At 34.3% G+C, this 21,705-nt stretch overlaps 1 protein-coding gene across 5 annotated transcripts in view; it reads left to right on the top strand.

The window, feature by feature from the left end:
* GSTCD (glutathione S-transferase C-terminal domain containing) overlaps nt 1–21,705 on the top strand; it is a 135,600-nt gene that overhangs the window by 2,872 nt on the left and 111,023 nt on the right. For 4 of the 5 annotated variants that reach the window (XM_081240694.1, XM_081240692.1, XM_081240696.1 and 1 more), the window contains exons 2-5: nt 5,839–6,279; nt 7,143–7,610; nt 12,751–13,002; nt 17,309–17,402. In XM_081240694.1, the coding sequence (XP_081096820.1) occupies nt 5,860–6,279; nt 7,143–7,610; nt 12,751–13,002; nt 17,309–17,402 (1,234 nt within the window). In that variant the 5' untranslated portion in view covers nt 5,839–5,859. Of the gene's footprint in view, nt 1–5,415; nt 5,490–5,838; nt 6,280–7,142; nt 7,611–12,750; nt 13,003–17,308; nt 17,403–21,705 lie in introns of all 5 variants that reach the window. The other variant, XM_081240693.1, reaches the window with a different exon arrangement.

Below are 21,705 nucleotides of genomic sequence, written 5' to 3' on the forward strand. Positions count from 1 at the left end.
CAAGAGGGAAGAGGGGTAGAAGATCAGGTCAAAAAAGAAACACAGCTAGGGTCACATCAGGCCCTAGAGACCATGATAGGAAATTTGGATTTTATTTTAAACGTTCTGGGGAGCCATTGGATGGTTGTGAACAGAGGACATGGTCTGATTTATGTTTTTAAAGGATCACCCTGACTATAGTTGCAGAATGGACAGTTGTGTTGAGTGGAGGAAAATAGTTAATGGGCTTTTGCAGTAGTCTTTGTAAGAGCTAGTGATGACTTAGATTAGGTGTTATTGGTAGGGGTGCTAAGAAGTTAGATTTAGCATGTATTTCAAAGGTAGAAGTAGTAGGGTAAGAGAGAGAAAAAAAGGAGTTGAGTGAGACTTCAGAATTATGGGCCCAAGCATGTGAGTAAATAGTATTGCTGTTTTATCAAGAATGAGGAAAGAGGAAGAGGTTTAGAAAAATGTCCAGGTGAAGATGTCAAGTAGGATACATGTATAGGAGTCTGAAGTTCAGGGGAAAGGTTGTGGCTGAGGTAAGTATAGGAGTCTTAGATGATATTTAACCCTATGGCACTGTAGATCACCTCGGGTAGTGCCGTTGTAGTGTAAATTGTGGCCCATAGGTCATGGAATCACTTTAGTGAGTACTAACCAACATTAAAAACAATAAAACAACCCTGGAGAAGAAGAAGAAAGAAAAAGCAGAGTGAACTGTCAGTTATATCTCATGTGGTAGGATATTTCTTGGTGATTCTTTTGTTTCAGTATTATTCAGTGTATAATGACTTTCATTATAAGGTTTATTTCTTATTGTGTGGCATGATCAAATTTTGAAAGCCAGTAATCAAAGGGGTGAGTGTAAGTTGAGAATAGGGTAAAGTACTGAGCTACAGGTCACTAAGAGGTCTGAGGAAGATCCAATAAAGGGAATTAGGAAGGAACTATCAAAAAACTTAATCCAGTGCTGAGAACTGTCAAATAACTCTACCTTTAGCATGGAGGTTTTTATCAAGAACAGTTGCTTAGAATAACATAATTTCTGATGATTTTCACTCCAGTGAAATTGTTGCTGTAATAAAATTGCAATATACTTCAATGTATGAAGTTTATAAAGTAGTGCTGTTCATGTTAGAAAAATACCTATTCCTTAATGTTTTCCAATAAGATCCCTTTATAGATTCAAAAAATGCTTTTGGATTGAAGTACAGTTCTTATCTATGTAGTGGGAGTAAAATGTACTTTTAAGGATTATTAGGATTGAAGTAGTGCACAAAAGTTCTGTGTGCTTAGCACATAGCTGGTGGACAATAAAATGTACATAATATTATTTAGAGTTGTATTCTTTGTTCATTTAACATTTATTAAGCTCCTATCAAATCCCAGGCCCAGTGATAATTTCTTATTTTTAAAAAAAATCAACTGGTTAATATTTAGTTGCAGTTGTGTACTTTTTGGTCTTTATATATAATATATAACTTATTTATCTATTATGTAATATTTAGTTGCCATAGATCCATACTTGAATTTTGAGCACAAAAGTTTTAAACTATTTTTCTAGCCTCCAGAGAAGTATGCTTATTTTCATACACATTTATGGTATTTTTTTCTTTCTCTCTCTATATACATGTGCAAGGAGTAAAGTAGTAAAATGGTTTTAGATAAGAAAACACCTATAAAACTCATTTCCCCTTTCATGTGTGAAATGTTTCATTTTATCAACACCAAGATATATTAATTGGAATGAGAATGAAAAAAAAAAGATTAAATTCCTAATTAAACCTGTGACTACTTCGTTTGTTTAAAAATATCTTTAAAGACTCCCAAATAATGAAACCAAGGCTTAAGTATTTTCTTTTTACCTGTTTTTATTCCCTCTGCAACATTCCCAAGCAGGCTGGCCTTTCCAGGGAGGAGATGCACACTCCATCAGCTCTGTTCAGTATCTCAAGTTTGTGGTGTTGTCTGCTGCTTTCTCACTCCATCACAGGAACAGTTGCAGTGTGGCACCTGTCAAAGCTGAGAAAGAGCAAATGACATACAGCACTTCTGTGCTTGGCAGGAATGTAGTCTGGACTAACAAGAGCTATGCCCCCAGCTCCGTGTGTTGGAGACCCAGAGGATGATTCTACAGCACCTACCTTTTTTAAAGCTCATGACATAAAAGTAATAAAATAAGGAATTCTCTAGGTAGAAATGGAGAAGAAGAAGAAAAAAAAAGGTTTCTTTTGAGGGTATTTGCAGACTTTAAGCAAAAACTGTGTTCTACTTTCTTGAAAAATTAAAGACATAGTACAAGCTGAAAACAGATATCAAATTTGTACAGGTTTGCTAATATTTAATAGTTATTTTTGAAATTACAGTAGTATTTAATGTGGAGAAATTGCCCAGGGAGAGTATTTTTTTTTAACTCTAAGATCATTAAGTAACATTTTTAATCTTCAAGAGGAAGAAAAAAAAACCCAACATCTGTATTTAAAGAAATAAATTATGTTAAGAATCAACAGTACTGGGACTTCCCTGTCGGGCCAGTGGTTAATACTTCACCTTCCAGTGCAGGGAGTGCCGGTTCGATCCCTGGCCGGGGAGCTAAGATCCCACATGCCTCGCAGCCAAAAAACCAAAACTTAAAACAGAAGCAATACTGTAACAAATTCAATAAAGACTTTAAAATGGTCCACATCAAAAAAAATCTTTAAAAAGAATCAACAGTACATTGCATTTTCTCGTAGGTATCTCATTAATTTTTAGATATCTCCAAGGGCAGATTATTGCTATTCTATTTTGTTGACATTTAGCATTTATTAAGTGCTCACAGCAAAAAAAGTTTATAGAATGTGTAAAAGTTAATTCTCAAGGTTCTTATGTGCCTCGGGAAGTGGCAAATATACATGTACTCTAATTTTTAAAAAAATGTTTCTGCATATCCTAAATCAAAAGCTGTAAAATAGTATGATGTTGTTTTTAGTTTTTTGTTTGTGTGGTGTTTTTTTTTTTTTAAGTGTTAGCAGGACTAGTCTCTAATTACTATTTCCTGGACTGCTGGGCAAATGAGGAAATCAATTATGTTTTCTTTCAAATCTGCTTCTTGGGGAAACATTTAGGGATCTTCTTTATAGCATCCCACTGTCAACAAAGGGAGTTAAGAGGATTGGTAAATTAATCAGCAATAGATATATAGGGATAAACTCTCCAAAGAGACTATTGATCTTCTACAAAATGTTGGTTTCTTTTGCCTGTGAGCTTTAACAAATGCCCTTTAATATTTTGTTTTAAAATCAGCTCTATGTGGGGGGAAAAAAAATCCAAAAGGTAATTAAGTTAGCTCAGGGAGAAAATGGTTTCCATGGGTTAAAGGGTTGTTGCTTTTAAATTACATGAAATAATTTTCCCGTAGATAATCTTTTAAATAAGTAACAAACCTTGGTTCAGATCTGTTATGTTTTAACAAAAGAAATATAAGATAAAACACTGGTGATCACTTGCATTATCAAGAAGTTTTCCATGACAGTACTTTACTAACTATATCCCTTTGTTATAATGGATTATTAGCCCTTTAATAAAAAAGTTGAGGACCAAGATGATTAAAGAGTACTTAACTATTTTGCTTTTGATTAAAAAAAATTTAAGGAATTTAGAATATAAAGGAAATTTAGTAAATTTTAGCACCCTAAAATTCAGGTACACTAATATTTCAAATACACTTAAAGAGTTGCATGTGTACTTTTTAAAGGCTTTTAACATAATTTTTAAATAATTTAAAATAATTTTTTCTCCAATATACCATTTTCCTGTAACATGGCGAATGCTTTTAAAGAGTGCCATCTAGTGTCAGTTTTGGAATTTTGGTTTATGTATTAGAACATGGGGAATTTTATTTTATTTTATTTTATTTATTTATTTTTTTTTTAATTTTAATTTTTTGCGATATGCGGGCCTCTCCCGTTGCGGAGCACAGGCTCCGGACGTGCAGGCCCAACGGCCATGGCTCGGGCCCAGCTGCTCCGTGGCATGCGGGATCCTCCCGGACCGGGGCACGAACCCACGTCCCCTGCATCGGCAGGCGGACTCTCAACCACTGCGCCACCAGGGGAGCCCAAAACATGGGGAATTTTAGACCCAGGAAATGTAGAAATCAAACAAAAAGTCATAATTGACAAAAGTCTTAAGGATTGTGACTTGAAAACACCCATCAATAATTTGACCACAAGGTTGTGTATGTTTTCATCTTTAAAATAACCAACATGTCTATTCGTCCATGCATTCACTCAATATTTCTTGACTATATATATATATATATATACACACACACACACACATATATATATATACATGTATATATATATGTGTGTGTGTGTGTGTATATATATTTATATATACACACATACACATACATAGACATATAGCAGGCCCTGTTTTAGCATAGCAGTGAATAAAATAAAATTTGTACTCTCATGGAACTTTCTATTGGGCTAAGACCAAAATAGATAATGTAGTATGTTACAATAGTAATAAATGCTGTGAAGAAAAGCATAGAAGGGGATGGAAATGTTTTTTCAGAGAAAGTGGGAGTTGGGGTTTGCAAGTTAAATACAGTAGCAAGGGAACATCTCAAAAAGTTGATATTTGAGTAGGTACTTAAAGGAGGTATGGATGTGTTCTAGGCACTAGAAATATCAAGTGCCAAGGCACTGAGGTGGGAATGTACCTAGTGATTTAGAGGAACAATAAGCCACTTTTGCTGAAGCAGTGAGCGAAGATGAGAGCTGATGAGATGGACAAAGAGACAAAGAGAATTAGATCAAGGAGATCTTTGTGGACCATTGCAGGAGCTTTGCCTTTTCTCTGAGTAGGATGGGAAAACATTAGAGCGCTTGAGCAGAGAAGTGACATGATTTTATTTCATTTTTAACAGTATCATTTTTGCTACTATGTTGAGAATAGACTAGAGGATGGAAAGCAGGGTTAGGAAGCAATTGCTATTATTAAGAAGAAAGGTGATGGTGGCTTGGATCACAGTGGAAGCAATGAAGATGGAATGAAATAATCAGATTCTAGGTATATATTGAATGTAGTGCCAAAATAAATTTTTAATGGATTAGTTATGGGGGTGTGAAAGAAAAGAGTAATTTAAAATGATTGTCCAGGTTTTTGGCCTGAAGAGCTGAAGGATGGTGTTCCATTAACTGAAGTGGGGAAGATACATGAGGAACAGGTTCTGGGGGGTAGGGAGAGAATAAGGAACTTGATTTTGGACATGTTAACTTTGAGATATCTCAGTTATCAACATCTAAGTTATGGAGAATTTCAAATATTTTTTTCTATTGTGATTCAGCATACAATAGCTCATCACATATCAAAATTCACTTTAGGAGAATCCATTTCTTGTGAGAGAATGAATATATCCCCCCCTCAATTATTATATTTTAGGGGCATAAAACAAGCAGTATGGAAGGACCAGCATCATCAAGCTTCTCAGAGCTATTATCCCCAGACAACTCTAGGTATTCTTGGTTATTTCTTATGTCCCATTCTATTCATCTTTTGTTCTCATCTGTAGTGAGACCCCAAAGTATCAATACTTGACTGGGAGAGTTCTATTGCAAAGCACCTGAGATATGCTCTTTTTAAAGGAGCTGGATATAAAATCACCCTTAAGACTAGTTAATTGGACAGGGTAGGAATCTTTCTTTCGGAAGCCATTTATTCATTCCAAGAACCAATTCTTGTAGAATCATATCTATCACAAATCCCTGCTGATTTCTAGAAAATGTTTTTAAAATGTTCATCTTTTATTTTAGCTTCTCAATTGCTATATTCTAAGACCTATAACCACTTCAATTTATGCTTCAGGTAACCCAATGAAAGAAGAAAATGAAAGGCATTAAGAAAAGTCTTACAGAAGAATATCTATACTTGGACTTTTCTCACCAAAAAGAAGGGTGCATCTTTCCTTTTCATACATCTATAACTTTATTTTTGTTATCATACTGTGACTGCAAAATCTTTAAAGTTTGCTTAGTCCTCACTGGAGAAAACACAGGCATTTCACTACTTAAAAATGTACTCTCTGAGGATGTTGAAATACAGATTATTTCAAGGCAAGAGCTTCCACCAATAGTCCAGAATTGCTGTTTACCTGCAGTAGTAGAAAGACCAGACAATTTCTGTAGAGCAGGACTTGCTGTTGTTCTGAGACACATAATTCAGAAATCATATGAAGCAGACCCCTCAAAGAAGGAAATTTTGGAACTTCTGGGTTTTAAGAAGACTTGCTTGAAAGCCTGTGCTGAAGTAAGTATAATGTCTCTTTTCTGTTATTTAAAGCCGTAAGTGACAACACATTCACTTGAATATTTATTTGAACTTTCTGTTGGAAAATAAAATTTAATTTACTTAAAGAAAACTACAGGGCTTCCCTGGTGGCGCAGTGGTTGAGAGTCCGCCTGCCGATGCAGGGGACGCGGGTTCGTGCCCCGGTCCGGGAAGATCCCACATGCCACGGAGCGGCTGGGCCCGTGAGCCATGGCCGCTGGGCCTGCGCGTCCGGAGCCTGTGCTCCGCAACGGAAGAGGCCACAACAGTGGGAGGCCCGCGTACCGCAAAAACAACAACAACAACAAAAAAAAACTACAGTAACCAATGAAAGAGTTAAAATGGCCCTTCATGTATACCGATATTTCAGCGCAGTATTGGAAGATAAGAATTTAAGATTTAATTTATGGGGTTTAGAGATATTATTTTTAGGGAAAGATTTCTCTCTTTTTTTTTTTTTTTTTTTTTTACTTTTTAATTACTCAGGGTTTTTAAAGGGGATTTTACATATGAACAGGAGCTCAAAGTAGCAGTGTTTCAGAAACCGAGCTTTTTTAGGGGGAGTGTACTTTAAAGGCTTTGGGAAGTGAGGATTTATTCGGTAAGTGGACACAGGAGAATAGCATATGTTCGAGATATACGAATGCTGAACCTCCATTGTTTAATGTTACCACTTCTGAAGCACTGTAATGTCTCTTGATAGAGCGTAAAAACCTAGCCCAGAGATGGTTTAGCTCAAGACTTAAATTCTCTAAACCAGTCTTATTTCCCAATAGAAAGTTATTTTTCTTCAAGCTACGTTGAAAGTAAAGAATCCTTTCATTTCTTGTTTTGTTTTGCAGGTTAGTCAGTGGACCAGGCTATGCGAACTTACCATCCCTTTAGCTATTGAGAATTTTCTCAAAGAATCTTCTGACCAGCCCCCAACTATCCCTGCCGAAATACTAGAGCTTGAGAAGAAGCTTAGTGAGCCTGTTAGGGTACACAATGATGACAAACTCCGGCGGCAGAAGCTGAAGCAGCAGAAGGCTGCTGGGGTTAGGCCTTCCCTTGCTAAGGAAGAAACGAAGAGCAAGGTCCATAGACAGGAAACATCTGAAGAGGTGGACTCTTCATCGGCGAGCCTGGAACTGAGAGTGGCATTTTCAAAGCTCACAGTACATGAGGAACCAGCTCCTGCCAACAGGGAGCCTGCTCACGTTAGAAAAGCGAAAGCTTCTGACCTTCCACCTCTGGACCATGTGTTTGTAGAAGGCCTGTACTTCACTTTGGCAGATATTGTGCTCTTGCCCTGTATCCATCATTTTTTGGTAAGTTTTATCAGGAGTGGATACATTGCTGTATGTTTCAGTCTATAAACTGCCCAGGTTTGAGTCCCTATTTCATTTCTTAATACCATTATGCTCCTGGGCAAGTTATTAATATCTGTCTCTGTTTTCTTATATGTAAAATAGAAATGATAATAGTGCCCATCTAACAGGATCAGTGTGAGGAATAAATGACAATTTGTGTAAAGTGTGAGCGATGTTTGGCACATAGTTGCTTTCAATACATGTTAGTAATTATTATGACTTTTAGTTCTGAGTTGCTAAAACATTAGCATTTGTTATGATTATTAATTTTAAAATGCTGTGGTGATCACCTTCTAATACTAGAGGCTCCAGTATTAAAATACTAAAAACTCTTGTCAGCTATATTTTACAATTATGTAGTCTCTTCAAATGCTAATTTCATTATGTTAGATATTTTTAAATCAGAAATATTTTACCCTCATCTCTGTTATGTTACATAGCTGGCAGTACTATTCAATGCTGTGGGAGATTATATATGTAAAGTTTCCTTTTTCAGTTCAGGTACACATACATGTATATGTGTGTGTGTGTATATATGTGTGTGTGTACATATATATACATATTTATATACATACATATATAAATGTATGTATGTATTTTTTTTCTGTCTATGGAGGGAAAAAGGACAAGGTAAAAGTAGTATCAGAGTGAACATGGGAAGCTAGAGCTCTCTGCAGCTTTCCAGTTGGTTTTCCAGAACTGCGTTTTTCTCACTTTGAAGCATTTCACCCTTTCCCTTACTAAGGAATCAGATATCAGATTTCATTTTGATTATATATCACCAACACTTCAGGCATCTCTACTGACAGATGAGAAAAGATTTCTAACGAAAATCTATATATTAGGGGACGAGGCTTCACTAATAAGTTAGGTGGCATTAATCAATTGGCATTTTCTTAGAGAACATTTCTCATTTCTTTAAAACGTAAACGAGAAAAGATTAGAAACCAAAATAACTTCAGAATCAAAGGATGTGAGAACAAGAGATCTAGGAATCATTTAGATGTTGATTAAGTATTGTAAATGTCATGTGTATTCATATTGCCCATGGGCCTGGGTGGGGAGAAAAACGTAGATTTTTTTCTTTTTCGTAGTCAAACGATTTCTAAATTCTCTTGTCCCTGACTCCCCCCAGCCCCCCACCTCTGCTGTTATTACCGACTTCAATCATTAGAGCAGTCATTTGGTGCATATTAGGAAATACTGTTGGTATTCATGGCTTCTTGGTCTCCTTGGATAACTATTTGTTCCTAATTTCATAAAAATCGGATCAAAGCAGCACAACCATTAATTCATTCATTTGAGAAATTTATTGAAAGCCTCCTGTATATGTCATGCCCTGTTGTATGCACTAGGAATACAGTGATGAACAAGACAGAAATGGTCCCAGCCCTTATGGAGTTAATATTCTAATAGAAATAGAAAAATAGGGAAGATAGAAATGAACACATAGGCAAATAAATAATACATACTTAAATAATGGTAAGTGCTACAAAGAAAATCAAACAAGGTGATAGAGAAGACTTGATTATTTGCTTTCAAAGGCAACAAAACATAAAAAATTGGATTCACCTGCATAAAGGTTATTTTTAGATCATTATCCAGGCATCTATCTTCAGCTAAATTGCATTTAATTTTAGCTTAATTTAAAATACTGTTTACCTGATGAGGATCAATTGAGGTGGAGGTGTTCCTAATTGAGAGGATTTTTTCCCCCTTCAATCAGGTGGGACATCAGCCTGACCACTGCTGAGTAAGTCTACCTAATATTGATACAACTAAGGAACTCTTAGTCTTCATCTCAGTTTAAAATAGCAGAAAACTTTTTTATTACATGTATTCTATGATTAAATTCTTCTGTTTTGACATTATGTAAACTAATTCTCTAAATATTTTCCTTTGTTTGTTTGTATTTTTCCTAGATCATCACATTTTCTTTCAGGAGTTAATCTTTCTTTGCCAAAGCTTTGGTGTTATTTCTCTTGTATTTATTTTCCTCTTGTAAGTCATCTTGGGTTACGAAGCAGCCATTTTAGTTCAGATGGTGGCTATGAAGCTGAGCCTTTATACTTGTATTAACACACCATTGAGGTGATGGAGTAGTGGTCCAAATGATCAGAATTAAGATCAAGTTCATGATCAGGAATGAAGTTCAAGTTACTAGGTTTGGATCAGAAACATGGAGTTGAATCTAGGGCCAAAGTATTTAGCCACAGGAATAAGACAAGAATATGAAAGAGCAGTCAATTTTGCTAATTCAAGGTTTGGTATACCAGAGGTCAAAATTAGAAGAGTTAGGGAAAATACTGAGTTTTGCTAAACAGAATAAAGCCAAATATGCAAAACAACAGCAGGGAGAGAGGCTAAAGTGTTATATCTAAACCTCTGCTCCAAGCTTCTCTTCCTTTTCATAGGATGTTAGTTTGCAAAGTTAACCACTGATAGCCCAACACTTCTTCCTGGAAGGTGCCTGATAAAATCCTCTCCTCTGGAAAGTTTCAGGAATGGATTAAAAAGAATAAATTAAAATGCATCTTATGATTCCCCCCTCCCTTTATTTGCTAGAACCTTCTAGTACACAGAATAGGAAGCAGATGGGAGAAATAACAATGAATAACCATACTAAGGCAAAATCTTGCTTCTCTCTGATACCAGAAAATTTTATAGTTATTTTTAAGTTACTGCTACTAAACAGGTACACTTTGATAGAACTATTTAAAAGATTATTCTACTCCTGGAAGACAGAGAAGTTGACATTTTATGAAATATTTTTGTAATTTGAACATTAATGATTTAACTTAATACATTTTAACTTCTAATGCTTTGAATTTAGTTTTTTAAAAGTATGACATGTTTATTACTAAAGTAAAATCATTGTAGAAATTGATTTTTGAGCAAAAATACCTATGTTAAGTACCTCTTTCACTGTTCCCATTGGCATAAAATTGAGAATAAAATGGGAATCTCACTACTGGATGGCATATTGCAAAAATTATGGATGCCATAGTTAATTTATATTTTCCATCCCCTGTCCTATTCCTTAGGTCCTTAAGAATTTTCATTTTTAACTCACCAGTTCTAGATGGTAAGAAAAGACCCTGAACTGGGATTATATTTCCATTTAGACAGGTTGTTTACTATTTTTTATACTGCTTACACTGCTCACCTAAACATTTGTTGGTTATGATGTGTTTTTGAAAGGGTAGACATGACTGAGGAAATGACATAAAAGAATTACCAAATACTTTATATAATAAGTGATTGGAAAGTAATGCAGAGGAGGAGATCTTTTGGATAGGTGTAATATCTTGCTTCTCTTTTTATTCATACAAGTTTTTCTGCCTCTTGCTATAATTAAATACAAAGGCACTAGGATTTCAGTTTGTGGTCTTATAGCAATTTTTTACCAATATTTTGAGAATAAATTATTTTCTTGTCCTTAAGTAACTCTGGTATTTATAATATTTTGATCTTATCAGCCAGGTAGCATCTTTTACAAATCATTTCTTAGGAACAAATTTAATTTTCATTTCACACATTTAACATTAGCCTCATCCATAAATATATCTTCTCAAGTGTAATTAATGAATGTGGTGCCGTACCTCCTGAGCTGTCTGGATATTAGCAGAGCAGCCTGGCATATTGATTAAATGGGATGACCTGTCATGCAGAGTAAAACTCCTCAAATTTTTTAAACATGAATTATTGTTGTTTAATCACAACTTATTTTCAAAAGGAGGGAAAGATGTCATATGCGTCTGACAAGTAAGAATAAATCACTACCAAGGGGAGTAAAGGAAAGGTGAGGAAATGAGAAATTTCTTATTTGATTAATTTATCATGGCTTAAAGCTCAATTCCCATAGCACATAATCTGTTTCCAGACAATTAAGTATTTTGTTGAGAATTAGAAACTTTTTGGCTCCCAGAGTACCATTTAGACAGTATTTTTCAAACTTTTTTACTTTTCACAGTAAATAATGCATTTTACAAGGTGACTGAACATACAAAAACAAATATACATCTTTATATTATATATATGAATATAGATATATATAAACAGAAAATAACCCACCTTAGTACATGCTATGTACTCTGATATTTTCTATTTAATTTCATTAAAAAATTTTTTTAATTGATTTTTAAATCTCCTAATGGGTTGTAAGCAGCAGTTTGAAAAACACTAATTTAGGGGATTATTCTTTGAGGTCAATAAATGGTTTCTTGATCATTTGTTCATTCACTCAGTATTTTTTGCAAGACAGTGTTTTAAGCGCTTGTAGTATACAAAGAGAATTAGACATAAACCCTGTTCTTATCATCAATTCTTATTTAACCTTAAAGTCCAGTTAAAATAGACTATATATATGTGTGAAATTTTTCATTAATTTTCGTCCTTTCTGGCTCCTGTTTTGGCACTGATTATTGCTAGATACATTTGTAGAGATTTTCTGTGACTTGACCTTTTCATTTTATCTATTCGTAAGTCATAATCTGTTTGTAACATTATAACTGTTTCTATGGAAACAACATTCAGTTCTCACAAAGAAGCAAGAACATTCTAATTTTTAAAGAAATTGAAGTTTGGTGGTGGTGCTGGAGAGAAAGCATCTGACCAAGAGAAAATAAACATATTAATTTACATCAGGGGTAATGGTTTCAAATGCTTCTAATTTGAATAAATAAAAGCCTTACTTTAAATGCTGCATCATAATAAACAGAAACAAACTACTGATAAATGCAACTACATGGATGGATCTCAAAATCATATTGCTAAGTGAAAAAAGGCACATTTTGTGATTCCATTTAAATATATGAAATTTTAGAAAAGGCAGAGTTATACACATGAAAAGCAGATCATAGATTGCCTACAACTGACTGTGGAGCAGAGACTGATTGCAAATGGTCACAAGGGAACTTTTTGGTGTGACGTTGAGTGTAATGGTACTGGATTATGGTGGTGGTTGTGCAACTGTATAAATTTACTAAAACTCATTCTTTAAATGTGTGAGTTTTATGGTATGTAAAGTTACCTCAATCAGCTCTTATAACAAACAAAAATTATATAATAATGTGTTTTGTTCTTTGTAATTGCCTAGGTAATTATCTGCAAGAAACTTTCTGAAAAGCTGGTAGAATTTCCACTGCTGGCTGCCTGGTACCAGAGAATTCAGGAAGTGCCAAGAGTAAAAACAACAGCTTCTCAGTGTGGGATCCAATTTCTCAATTTACCAGAATTACAGACCACCTCGAATGAACAGCAGCCAAGCTTAGATGAGGTCCCATGTGCAGAGGAGCAAAACGATCCTTCATTTATAGGAGGACCAAGACCCACTATGACTAAGTTAATGGTAATTAAATTGTTTTTATTAAAATTTTGTTTGAAAGATTTCATGTGATAAAGTTGCTGAGCATTTTACCCCAACTTGTATAACATTTTTGTTTTTACATTTTATAAATTTTATTTATATCTCTCTTGACCAATTAATATTTCTGCTAGTCTTTGGATTTAAGTGAAATATAGTAAATTGAAGATTTTTAATATTATGTGTCTTTGGAGCCAAACAAGTCAGAATATATATTTTTAAGAGTATTTTTCTCAGAATTTTTTGTTTTTATATTCGAGACACCAAAGTCATATCACACCTGGTCAAGTTTATTGTTTTAACCTGATGTTTTTCTGTTACAAGGAACTGGTTTCTCAGTTTCTTAATTTTGAGGTGATGATTTGAATTAAAGAAATATGAAGATGATTATCTCAATATATTTTCCAAGGTTTTGTCTAAATTTAAGATTTTTGAATTCTTTGAATTCTGTTTTTACTTTATTCTTTGATTTTATGACTTTTTATGTAATAAGAGCACATGATTTATTTTTCTCTCTTTGCAGCATAATTTGTTTCTAATAGTACTAAGTGTAAAATTTTTCACCAATAGGCTTTCTTTTCTCTATCATTCAAAACAATCTGCGAAAATGTTTTGCTTTTAACTTAGACTGTTTGAAGATTTATTCAAATAGAAAATTCATGAAGTAATTTGAGCTAGTCATCTGAGTTGTATTAGAAAGAAAATCATTGTATTTTTCAACTTGGGTTAGGAAGTATTTGAGTTCTATAGTTAACAGAAAGTTTGCTGATTTAGAAAAGCAGAAGATATTAGTAGTGACACCAGCCCCTTATCTCTTCAGCTAAGCTTTGTTAGCCTAGTGATGAAACAATGAAACAGATGGTACAGTTGATTATAGAAGATATCAAAGCAGGTCCAAAGTTTGATGTATCTTGATCAGATGGTTATACTGCTCAGCGATCTCTCGTTTACCTCCTGAGTGTTTTATAAAAAATAATTGTCAGGAGAGTACTCTTGTATTAAAATACTAATTTTAAAAATTTCAACAAACCAAAAATCTGTGCTTTTATTTTAATTCATACTTATGCAGTCTTGAAAAAAAGATCGGTAATTCAAACTTTTCTACCTGTGCTTTTCCAGAAATAAAATGACATTAGGAAAGACATTTGCATTTGATACATTTTAAAATATCTATAAAAAAGAGACAGGTGGGGCTTCCCTGGTGGCGCAGTGGTTGAGAGCCCGCCTGCCGGTGCGGGGGACACGGGTTCGTGCCCAGGTCCAGGAAGATCCCACATGCCACGGAGCGGCTGGGCCTGTGAGCCATGGCCCCTGAGCCTGCGCGTCCGGAGCCTGTGCTCTGCAACGGGAGAGGCCACAACAGTGAGAGGCCCACGTACCGCAAAAAAAAAAAAAAAAGACCGGTGACTAGAATTTAAATTCAGAAAAAAGTTAATAAACAATTGTACAGTAGAAACTAACACAACATTGTAAAACAACTATACCCCAATTTAAAAAATAAATAAAATACATATGGACAATAAAAAATTATAAAAATAAGCCCTTTTGTAATAATATAAAAAATATAAAGGAATCCTGAATTTTTAATTTACAGGGGATGTGTTAGTTCAGGTCCTCAAGTAGCAAACTCCAAGATGGGGTTAGATGGGCAAGAGGTATACTGAGGGGAACATCTGTGAGGGAAAGTGGGGAGGGAGCCAGAGGAGTCTGCGGGAGCCTTCAGAACGCTGTGCAGTTTTGATCCCTGTGCGTGAAAATGGGAAAGGAAGGAAGGTTGGGTCAGAAAAGTCAGACTTCAGTGCAGTTCTAAGAAAGTTTTGTCAAGCTAGTGGGGAATCCTTGAGCCTGAGTCATCTGTCAGAGAGTTCCATATTTCTCAAAAATGGTCTGCCACTCAGTCTCTGAGCCCAAGACTCTCAGTCATTGGCTTGGGAACAGTCCATGGGAAGGCTATACTAGAGACCAGGTGACTTGGGTTCTAGTCCCAGCTTTGTAGTCAAGCTAACATTATTACCTTCAGTAAGTCACTTAACCATAAGGTCTCAATTTCTCCTTTTATAAATTAGGAGAGTGTAGTACACACTTTGTACGAGTCATTTCTGATTTTAAATTTTACGATTGTATAAAAGTTGACTAGGACATCACATCTGCAATTTTATAAGAACGGAATGTTCAAATCTAAAAAGTTATCATTTCAATTTTCATGTAATTCTAACTTGATAGTGCATATTGGATACAATACATTTTCTTTTTTTTTTTTTTCACTTTTCCAACCTTATTAAAGAAGTTCACCATAGTAACATTTTCCTTTTTAATAGGGCATTGTTTTTGCTACTTACATGTTTCTCTATTGTCATATATTTGAAAGACAATATTATATCAAATTAACATATTCTATGAATGTATTAATTTTTTAATACTGTAACTTCTCATTTCTGTATAGTCAGGTTTTTTTTGTTGTTTTTTTGTGTTTTTGCTTTTTTTTTTTTTTTCTTTTTTGCCAGTTGCAGTGAGGACACATGAAATTGGCCCTAAGCAGATGTGTAAAGTAGGAAAGTTTTTCTTAGGAACGCTCACATCTCGCCTTTTTTTCCTTCTGTTTTCTTATGCACAATCTTGCCTCCAAAATCTCCCTTATTCTCTAGAGGTTTTAAATTTATGTATCCAGTCAAAAAATGTACATGTGTCTACTAAACACCAGACATTTTTCTGAATGTTGGATGTATGAAGAACAAATTGGACTGCCTTCATGGAGCTTACATTCTGGTGGGGGAGGTAAATAAAGAAAAACCACAAATAAATGTATAACACATTAGGTATTGATAAATGCTATAAAAAAATAATGTGGGATGAGGGGGGTGCAGATGATTGAGGTCAGGATCATTTTTTAGATAAGGTGGTCAGGAAGGCTTATCTGACTAGGTGAAGACATTGAGCAAATGACCTGAATGAACATTTGAAGATTTGGATGAAGTGTTCTAAGAGGATCCAGCTAGTAAGAAGACCCTGAGCAAATCTACGGAGACAGAAAGTGGATCAGTAGCTGCCTAGAGCAGGGAGCTTTGGGGAGAGAATGGAGAGTGTCTGCTAATGGGTATGGGACATCTTTTTGAGGTGATGAAAATGTTCTCAAATTAGATAGTGGTGATTCACAACTGTGAATATTTTAAAAACCATTGTATGCCATAAAGGGACAGATTTTTATGGCATAGAAATTATATCTCAATATAGTTGTATTTTATGGAAGACTCTAAGTTAGGAATAAGTGTGGTTAAATGAGGAATAGCGGGAAGTTCAATATGGCTAGACTAAGGGAGATAGGAGAGAGGTAGATGATGTCAGAGAGATGTGTTTATCTTTCTGGAGGGGGTAAGTACTCTAGACCTCTATACTTGTAGCTATAGCTCTACCCCAACAAAAGAATTTTTGTACTATTTCCTTTGGCACTGAAATTCAGCTAGTTTTCATAATGGAAAGTAATCTCATGAACTAACCGATACAAAGGGGCTAATGATAGATTCTCAAGGATTTTTCTTTTGAATAGGATATTCCCGCAGATAAAAATATTTCCAGAACCATGGATATCTATCCTGTAGGCTGTGGACACAGAATGTGATTGGAAAGGTTCTGGGAATCCATGTGTATGCCATGCCACTGTCTGTAGATCAAATAAATAAATGTATAACTTTTAACATGAGGAAGGAACCTGAGAATTGTTTTATATATGGAAGAGGGATGATCATTTTTTTAAATAGTGGAAAAAAAATGTTGGGAACCATTTGGTTAAAACAAAGGGATCCTTTTCTAGAGACTTTGTAGATACTTGTAAAAGACTAGTATGGATGATATTTTGGGGTGAGTGTTAAAGTAGGGACTTTTTGATTCTGTGAATATAGCTCCTAGGCTGTGGCAATTTTTGTATAATCCAAGACAGAACTTGATGGACATATACAGAGTCAGTTTTGATTATGTGGATTGTTTTTGACAAAATTTTTATTCTCAGGTGACATTTCTCTTTGACACACAATATTTCTAAGTAGCTTATTACTTCTGTGTCACTTCAGGTAGTAATTTAAATAGGAAATTTAATAATAATTTAATAGGAAAGTAACCATGCTGTTAAGAAACTCAACATATATTTCTTATGTAACTAAATATTTTGAGGAATACTTGATGATTATTAAAATCTGTGTCCCTCCTTGCCAGTGTAAAAAATAGAAATTTGGTCTTCTAGAACATAACAGGATTTTATTAATTTATTAATTTGGAAAGGGCCTATCTCCTTTTCTAGGAAAAAGGCATTGAAGTGATGTTTTCTCCCCACCCTTGCCCTACTTGGACCCTTGATTGGGATACACTTCCTGCAGCAGTGAGCCCAAAGGAAGGTAAGGTTGTTTTTTTTTTTTTTATCCTTTAAATTTTACTCATAATCTGGATACCCTCTTCAGATCCATCTTCTAGTTCTCTAGTTCTCTCTTTGTCTATATCTAATATTCTGATCATACTATCCACTGAGTTTTCATTTTATTTTTATTACAAAATTTTACGGATACACATTGCTCTGATTTAATATTTCTCATATTTTCCTACACTGGTTCATCTGTTCCTTTTTTTTTCTTTGCTGAAGTATTTTGAAGCCTATCCCAGATAACACATCATACTATAGTACACACATCTAAAAAATATTGACATCTTAAATAATCACGTCATTATCACGCTTTATAAGAATCAACAAAAATTCCTTCATCATCTAATAACCAGTTCATAATCATTTCCAATTGTTTAAAATATTGTTTGAAAAAATATTTTGATAGTTAGACTTTTAGTTAAATAATATTTTTATTGCTAAAAACTATATTTGTTTTGATAATAAACTTTTCCTTGTTCATGTTTCAGTTTCCTCTTTTTATAACTGTTTAAACATAGTGATTTTATATTCTGTATTTGTTATTTCTAATAGCTGATGTCCATAGAGGTCTAATTCTGCTGTTTATTGTTTCTGTTGACTTCACTGCCGGTGTCTCATATCCCTATTAGTTCTGTAATTTTAGATTATAAATTGATTTTATGGGTTATTTAAATCTTGGAATCTTGTGGGGCCTGGGATAGGAATGAATTCCCATAGAAAGGATTTATTTGTTTATGCCAGACATCTTAAAGTATTTAACTTAAGGCACTAGAACTTAACATTATTTTTTCAGGTTGAGATTCCTTCAGCCTTTTCTGTCTGGAACTGAGGTTTAAACAGAAAAGTTAACTTTTTTCACCTTCCTTTGCTTTGGGTAGAACTCTTTTTTTTTAATGCATTTTTTCATAATGAATATAGCTTTTCAAGGTTTCTGCTTTCATGTAGTGATATTAGTTTCAACTCTCCACCATGCTAGGGATCAAGGACTAGCCTATCTTCTTTGTCTTGCTGTTAAAGCCTAGATCTCTATTGTCAGCAAATACCCTCCAGGGAGCTATAGTGTCAGCTCAAGATTATTACACTACTTTTTAGTTCCTTTCCCCCTTTTTAAGGCCCTATGGGTTTTCCTTACTCTCAGAAGTCCAGTTAGGCATGTAAAGGATGATTGTTGAATTTTAAATGCCATTTTAGGTATTTTTAGGTGAAGAATTTTTTTTAGCTCAATGTTCTATTTCTTTAATTGTTCATGTATTCTTTAGTTTTATACTAATTCAAATATGTTTTGATTTTTCAAATGTTCTTTGAAATCATTTGCCTTCCTTTTTCATATTCTTCTCTTCTATGATGCTTCCTGATATTGCCTGTATCTTATTACTAATCAATTCTGTTCTGCCAATTGAGGAAATACTTTAGTATTGTTCCAAAATGGAAGAAGATTATGTTGGATAGTTAAGAACTCTGTTGCAAAGATATTTGTATAAAAATGAAATCTATTTTTTGTCTTTTATTAAATATATGAAAAATAGTCACTAATGAATTTGTTAATGTTTTACTTTAAAATTTTTTTGACATTTTACAAAGCTTAAATGTTTGTTTTTATGTGCCATTAGATTTTCTATACTCTTCAGTTATAGTATAGATTCTGAATGGGTTAAACCTATAATTTACTAAATAAAAGTCATATTTTTATTAATATTTATATTAAAAATTAAAACAGCTTTTAAGTGCCACATGCTTTGCTTTGTCTATAATGTCTACTATGAAGGCAAAATAATATTTCACTTATTAGTGTGAGGACTCAATTACATCTGCTAACAACTCAAAGTTGACATTAAGCATTCGTGTCTAGTCATTTTACTGGTTAGAAGTGCATATCTAATGGAGCTCATGGAATATATTACTCATTATATCCCTTTAATTGGATCACCTTGTTTTCATAAATATTATGACAAAGATGGAGCTATAACAGCAAGGCTACATGGTGTACTCACATTTCATTTACTCTTTCCTAAACGTTTATAGTCTTGTTAAACTAAGGTAGAATTGTGGCATTTTAGATGTTCTGTTTTCAGTTCTGGCAATTTCAATATTGCATAGTCATAGGATCTTTGTGAAATGAAATTATGCACATAGAGGGGCAGAGGTCACTATGAATGTATTCTCATGATTTGTGCTCTGGTACTGTCTTTTAGGAGAAATTGACTTGTAATAAGGTATTATTGGTACTTGGTTCATTTGGATATTTCACAGACTGACTCCTTATACTGACTGTATTGAGTTACATCAAGATTGTGGTGCATATTATAAGAATCAGCTTCTTTACCATCAAAGACTATATTATATTAATTCTCATGATGGAGTCTAATATATTTCATAAGCCTGTCTAGTCTCTTATCCTCTGCTCTCACCCATTTCTCTCCCTACATCTTACATAACATCCCCTGAACTTTTTGCTGTTCCTTATACAATCTATATTTACTGTCTCCCTGCCTTCACCATTATTTTTCCTTCAGCCTTACATAGTCTTCTTTCTTCTTCCCATTCCACTGAAATTATAATCATCTTTTAAGGATTAACTCAAATGCTGCTTCCTTCATTAAGCCTTCTTCATGGATTATGGAGTCAGCCTGCCTGAGTTTGAAACTTGGGCTACTAGCTAGCTAGGTAACCTGTGGCCAGATTCTCTACTGAGAATGTCTGAATTCTCTGTTTTCTCACCTGGCAATTCTCTGTACCTCAATGGCCTCATCTGTAGAATGGGGATAATAATACTACCTACCTCATAAGATTGTTAGTACATTCAGTGAATTAATATATAAAACAGTACAGTGCCTAACTATAAATAGTAAATGTTAAATAATACTAATATAGTAGTCAGTCTGTAGTAGTCAGTAGTCAATCATTTTCTCCCAACATTCCTTTAGTACTTTCTTATACTTCATTTCGATACTTATAGAATACTTCTGTTATACTAGTTTACATGCATGTTTTCCTTCTCCAATAAACTGTGAGCTCTTTAAATATAGGACTCCCGTGGATAGATAGGTCCTGAATAATTTTTTATTAAATTGAATTGGATTGAAACTATAGATCCTTTTTTTAACTTCCCAAGTTTCTACTTAAACCATGCAACATTTTTGTCTCATATAGATTTAAAAGGCTAAAATAATTGGGATTATTTAGTTTTAAGAAAACAGAACTAATATTTAATTTACATTATCATTCTTATAGTTGTCATTGTTAATATTATTATTATTACATATCTTTAAATGGACTTTTGAGGAGTAAGTTGCAGACGTCATGACTCTTCACTTCTAAATACTTAACTGTCACCTTTAAGAACAAGAACATTTTCTTATATAGCCATATTACAATGATCAAGATAGGATATTTAATTCAGTACATACTATTGTCTACTATTCAGTTCAGTAGATGGTAGTACATTTAGTTGTCATGTCTCTTTAATTTCCTTTAATGTGAAACAGTTTCTCAGCCTTTCTTTGTCTTTTATACCGTGATCCTTTTTGAAGAGTTCAGGCCAGTTTTTTTTTTTTTTTTTTTTTTTTTTTTTTGCGTTACACGGGCCTCTCACTGCTGTGGCCTCTCCTGTTGCGGAGCACAGGCTCTGGACGCACAGGCTCAGCGGCCATGGCTCACGGGCCCAGCCGCTCGGCGGCATGTGGGATCTTCCCAGACCGGGGCACGAACCCGCATCCCCTGCATTGGCAGGCGGACTCTCAACCACTGCGCCACCAGGGAAGCCCCCAGGCCAGTTTTTTATAGAATATTTCTCAGTATGGATTTGTCTGATGTTTCCTCATGATTAGATTAAAGTTACACATTTTGGGCAGGAACAACACAGAAACGATGTTGTGTCCTTCTCGGTGCCTCATTATCAGGAGGCATATTATGTCTGTTTGGGCCCAGTGATGTTAACTTTAATCATTTGGTTAAGGTGGGGTCTGCCAGGTGTCTCTACTCTAATGTTACTATTTTGCTCTACTGAATTAATAAGTAGTTCATGGGGAGATATTCCAGACTACATAATAACTTGTTTCTTTTCAAACTTTCACTCACCAATTTATATTCGTTGGATGCTTTCTTGCCTGTGATAGTTGCAAAATAGTGATTTTTCAACTCATTCATATTCTATATTTATTAGTTGCCACTCTACTGTAAGAAAGTCTTCTTTCTCCTTTTTGTCTTTCTTCCCTTTCTTCCTTTCTTTCTTTCTTTCTTTTCCTTCCTTCTTTTGACTCATGAATTTTTGTTTTATTAAA

The sequence above is a fragment of the Mesoplodon bidens genome (assembly GCF_964165515.1).
Source record: "Mesoplodon bidens genome assembly, chromosome: 1".
NCBI lineage: Eukaryota > Metazoa > Chordata > Mammalia > Artiodactyla > Ziphiidae > Mesoplodon > Mesoplodon bidens.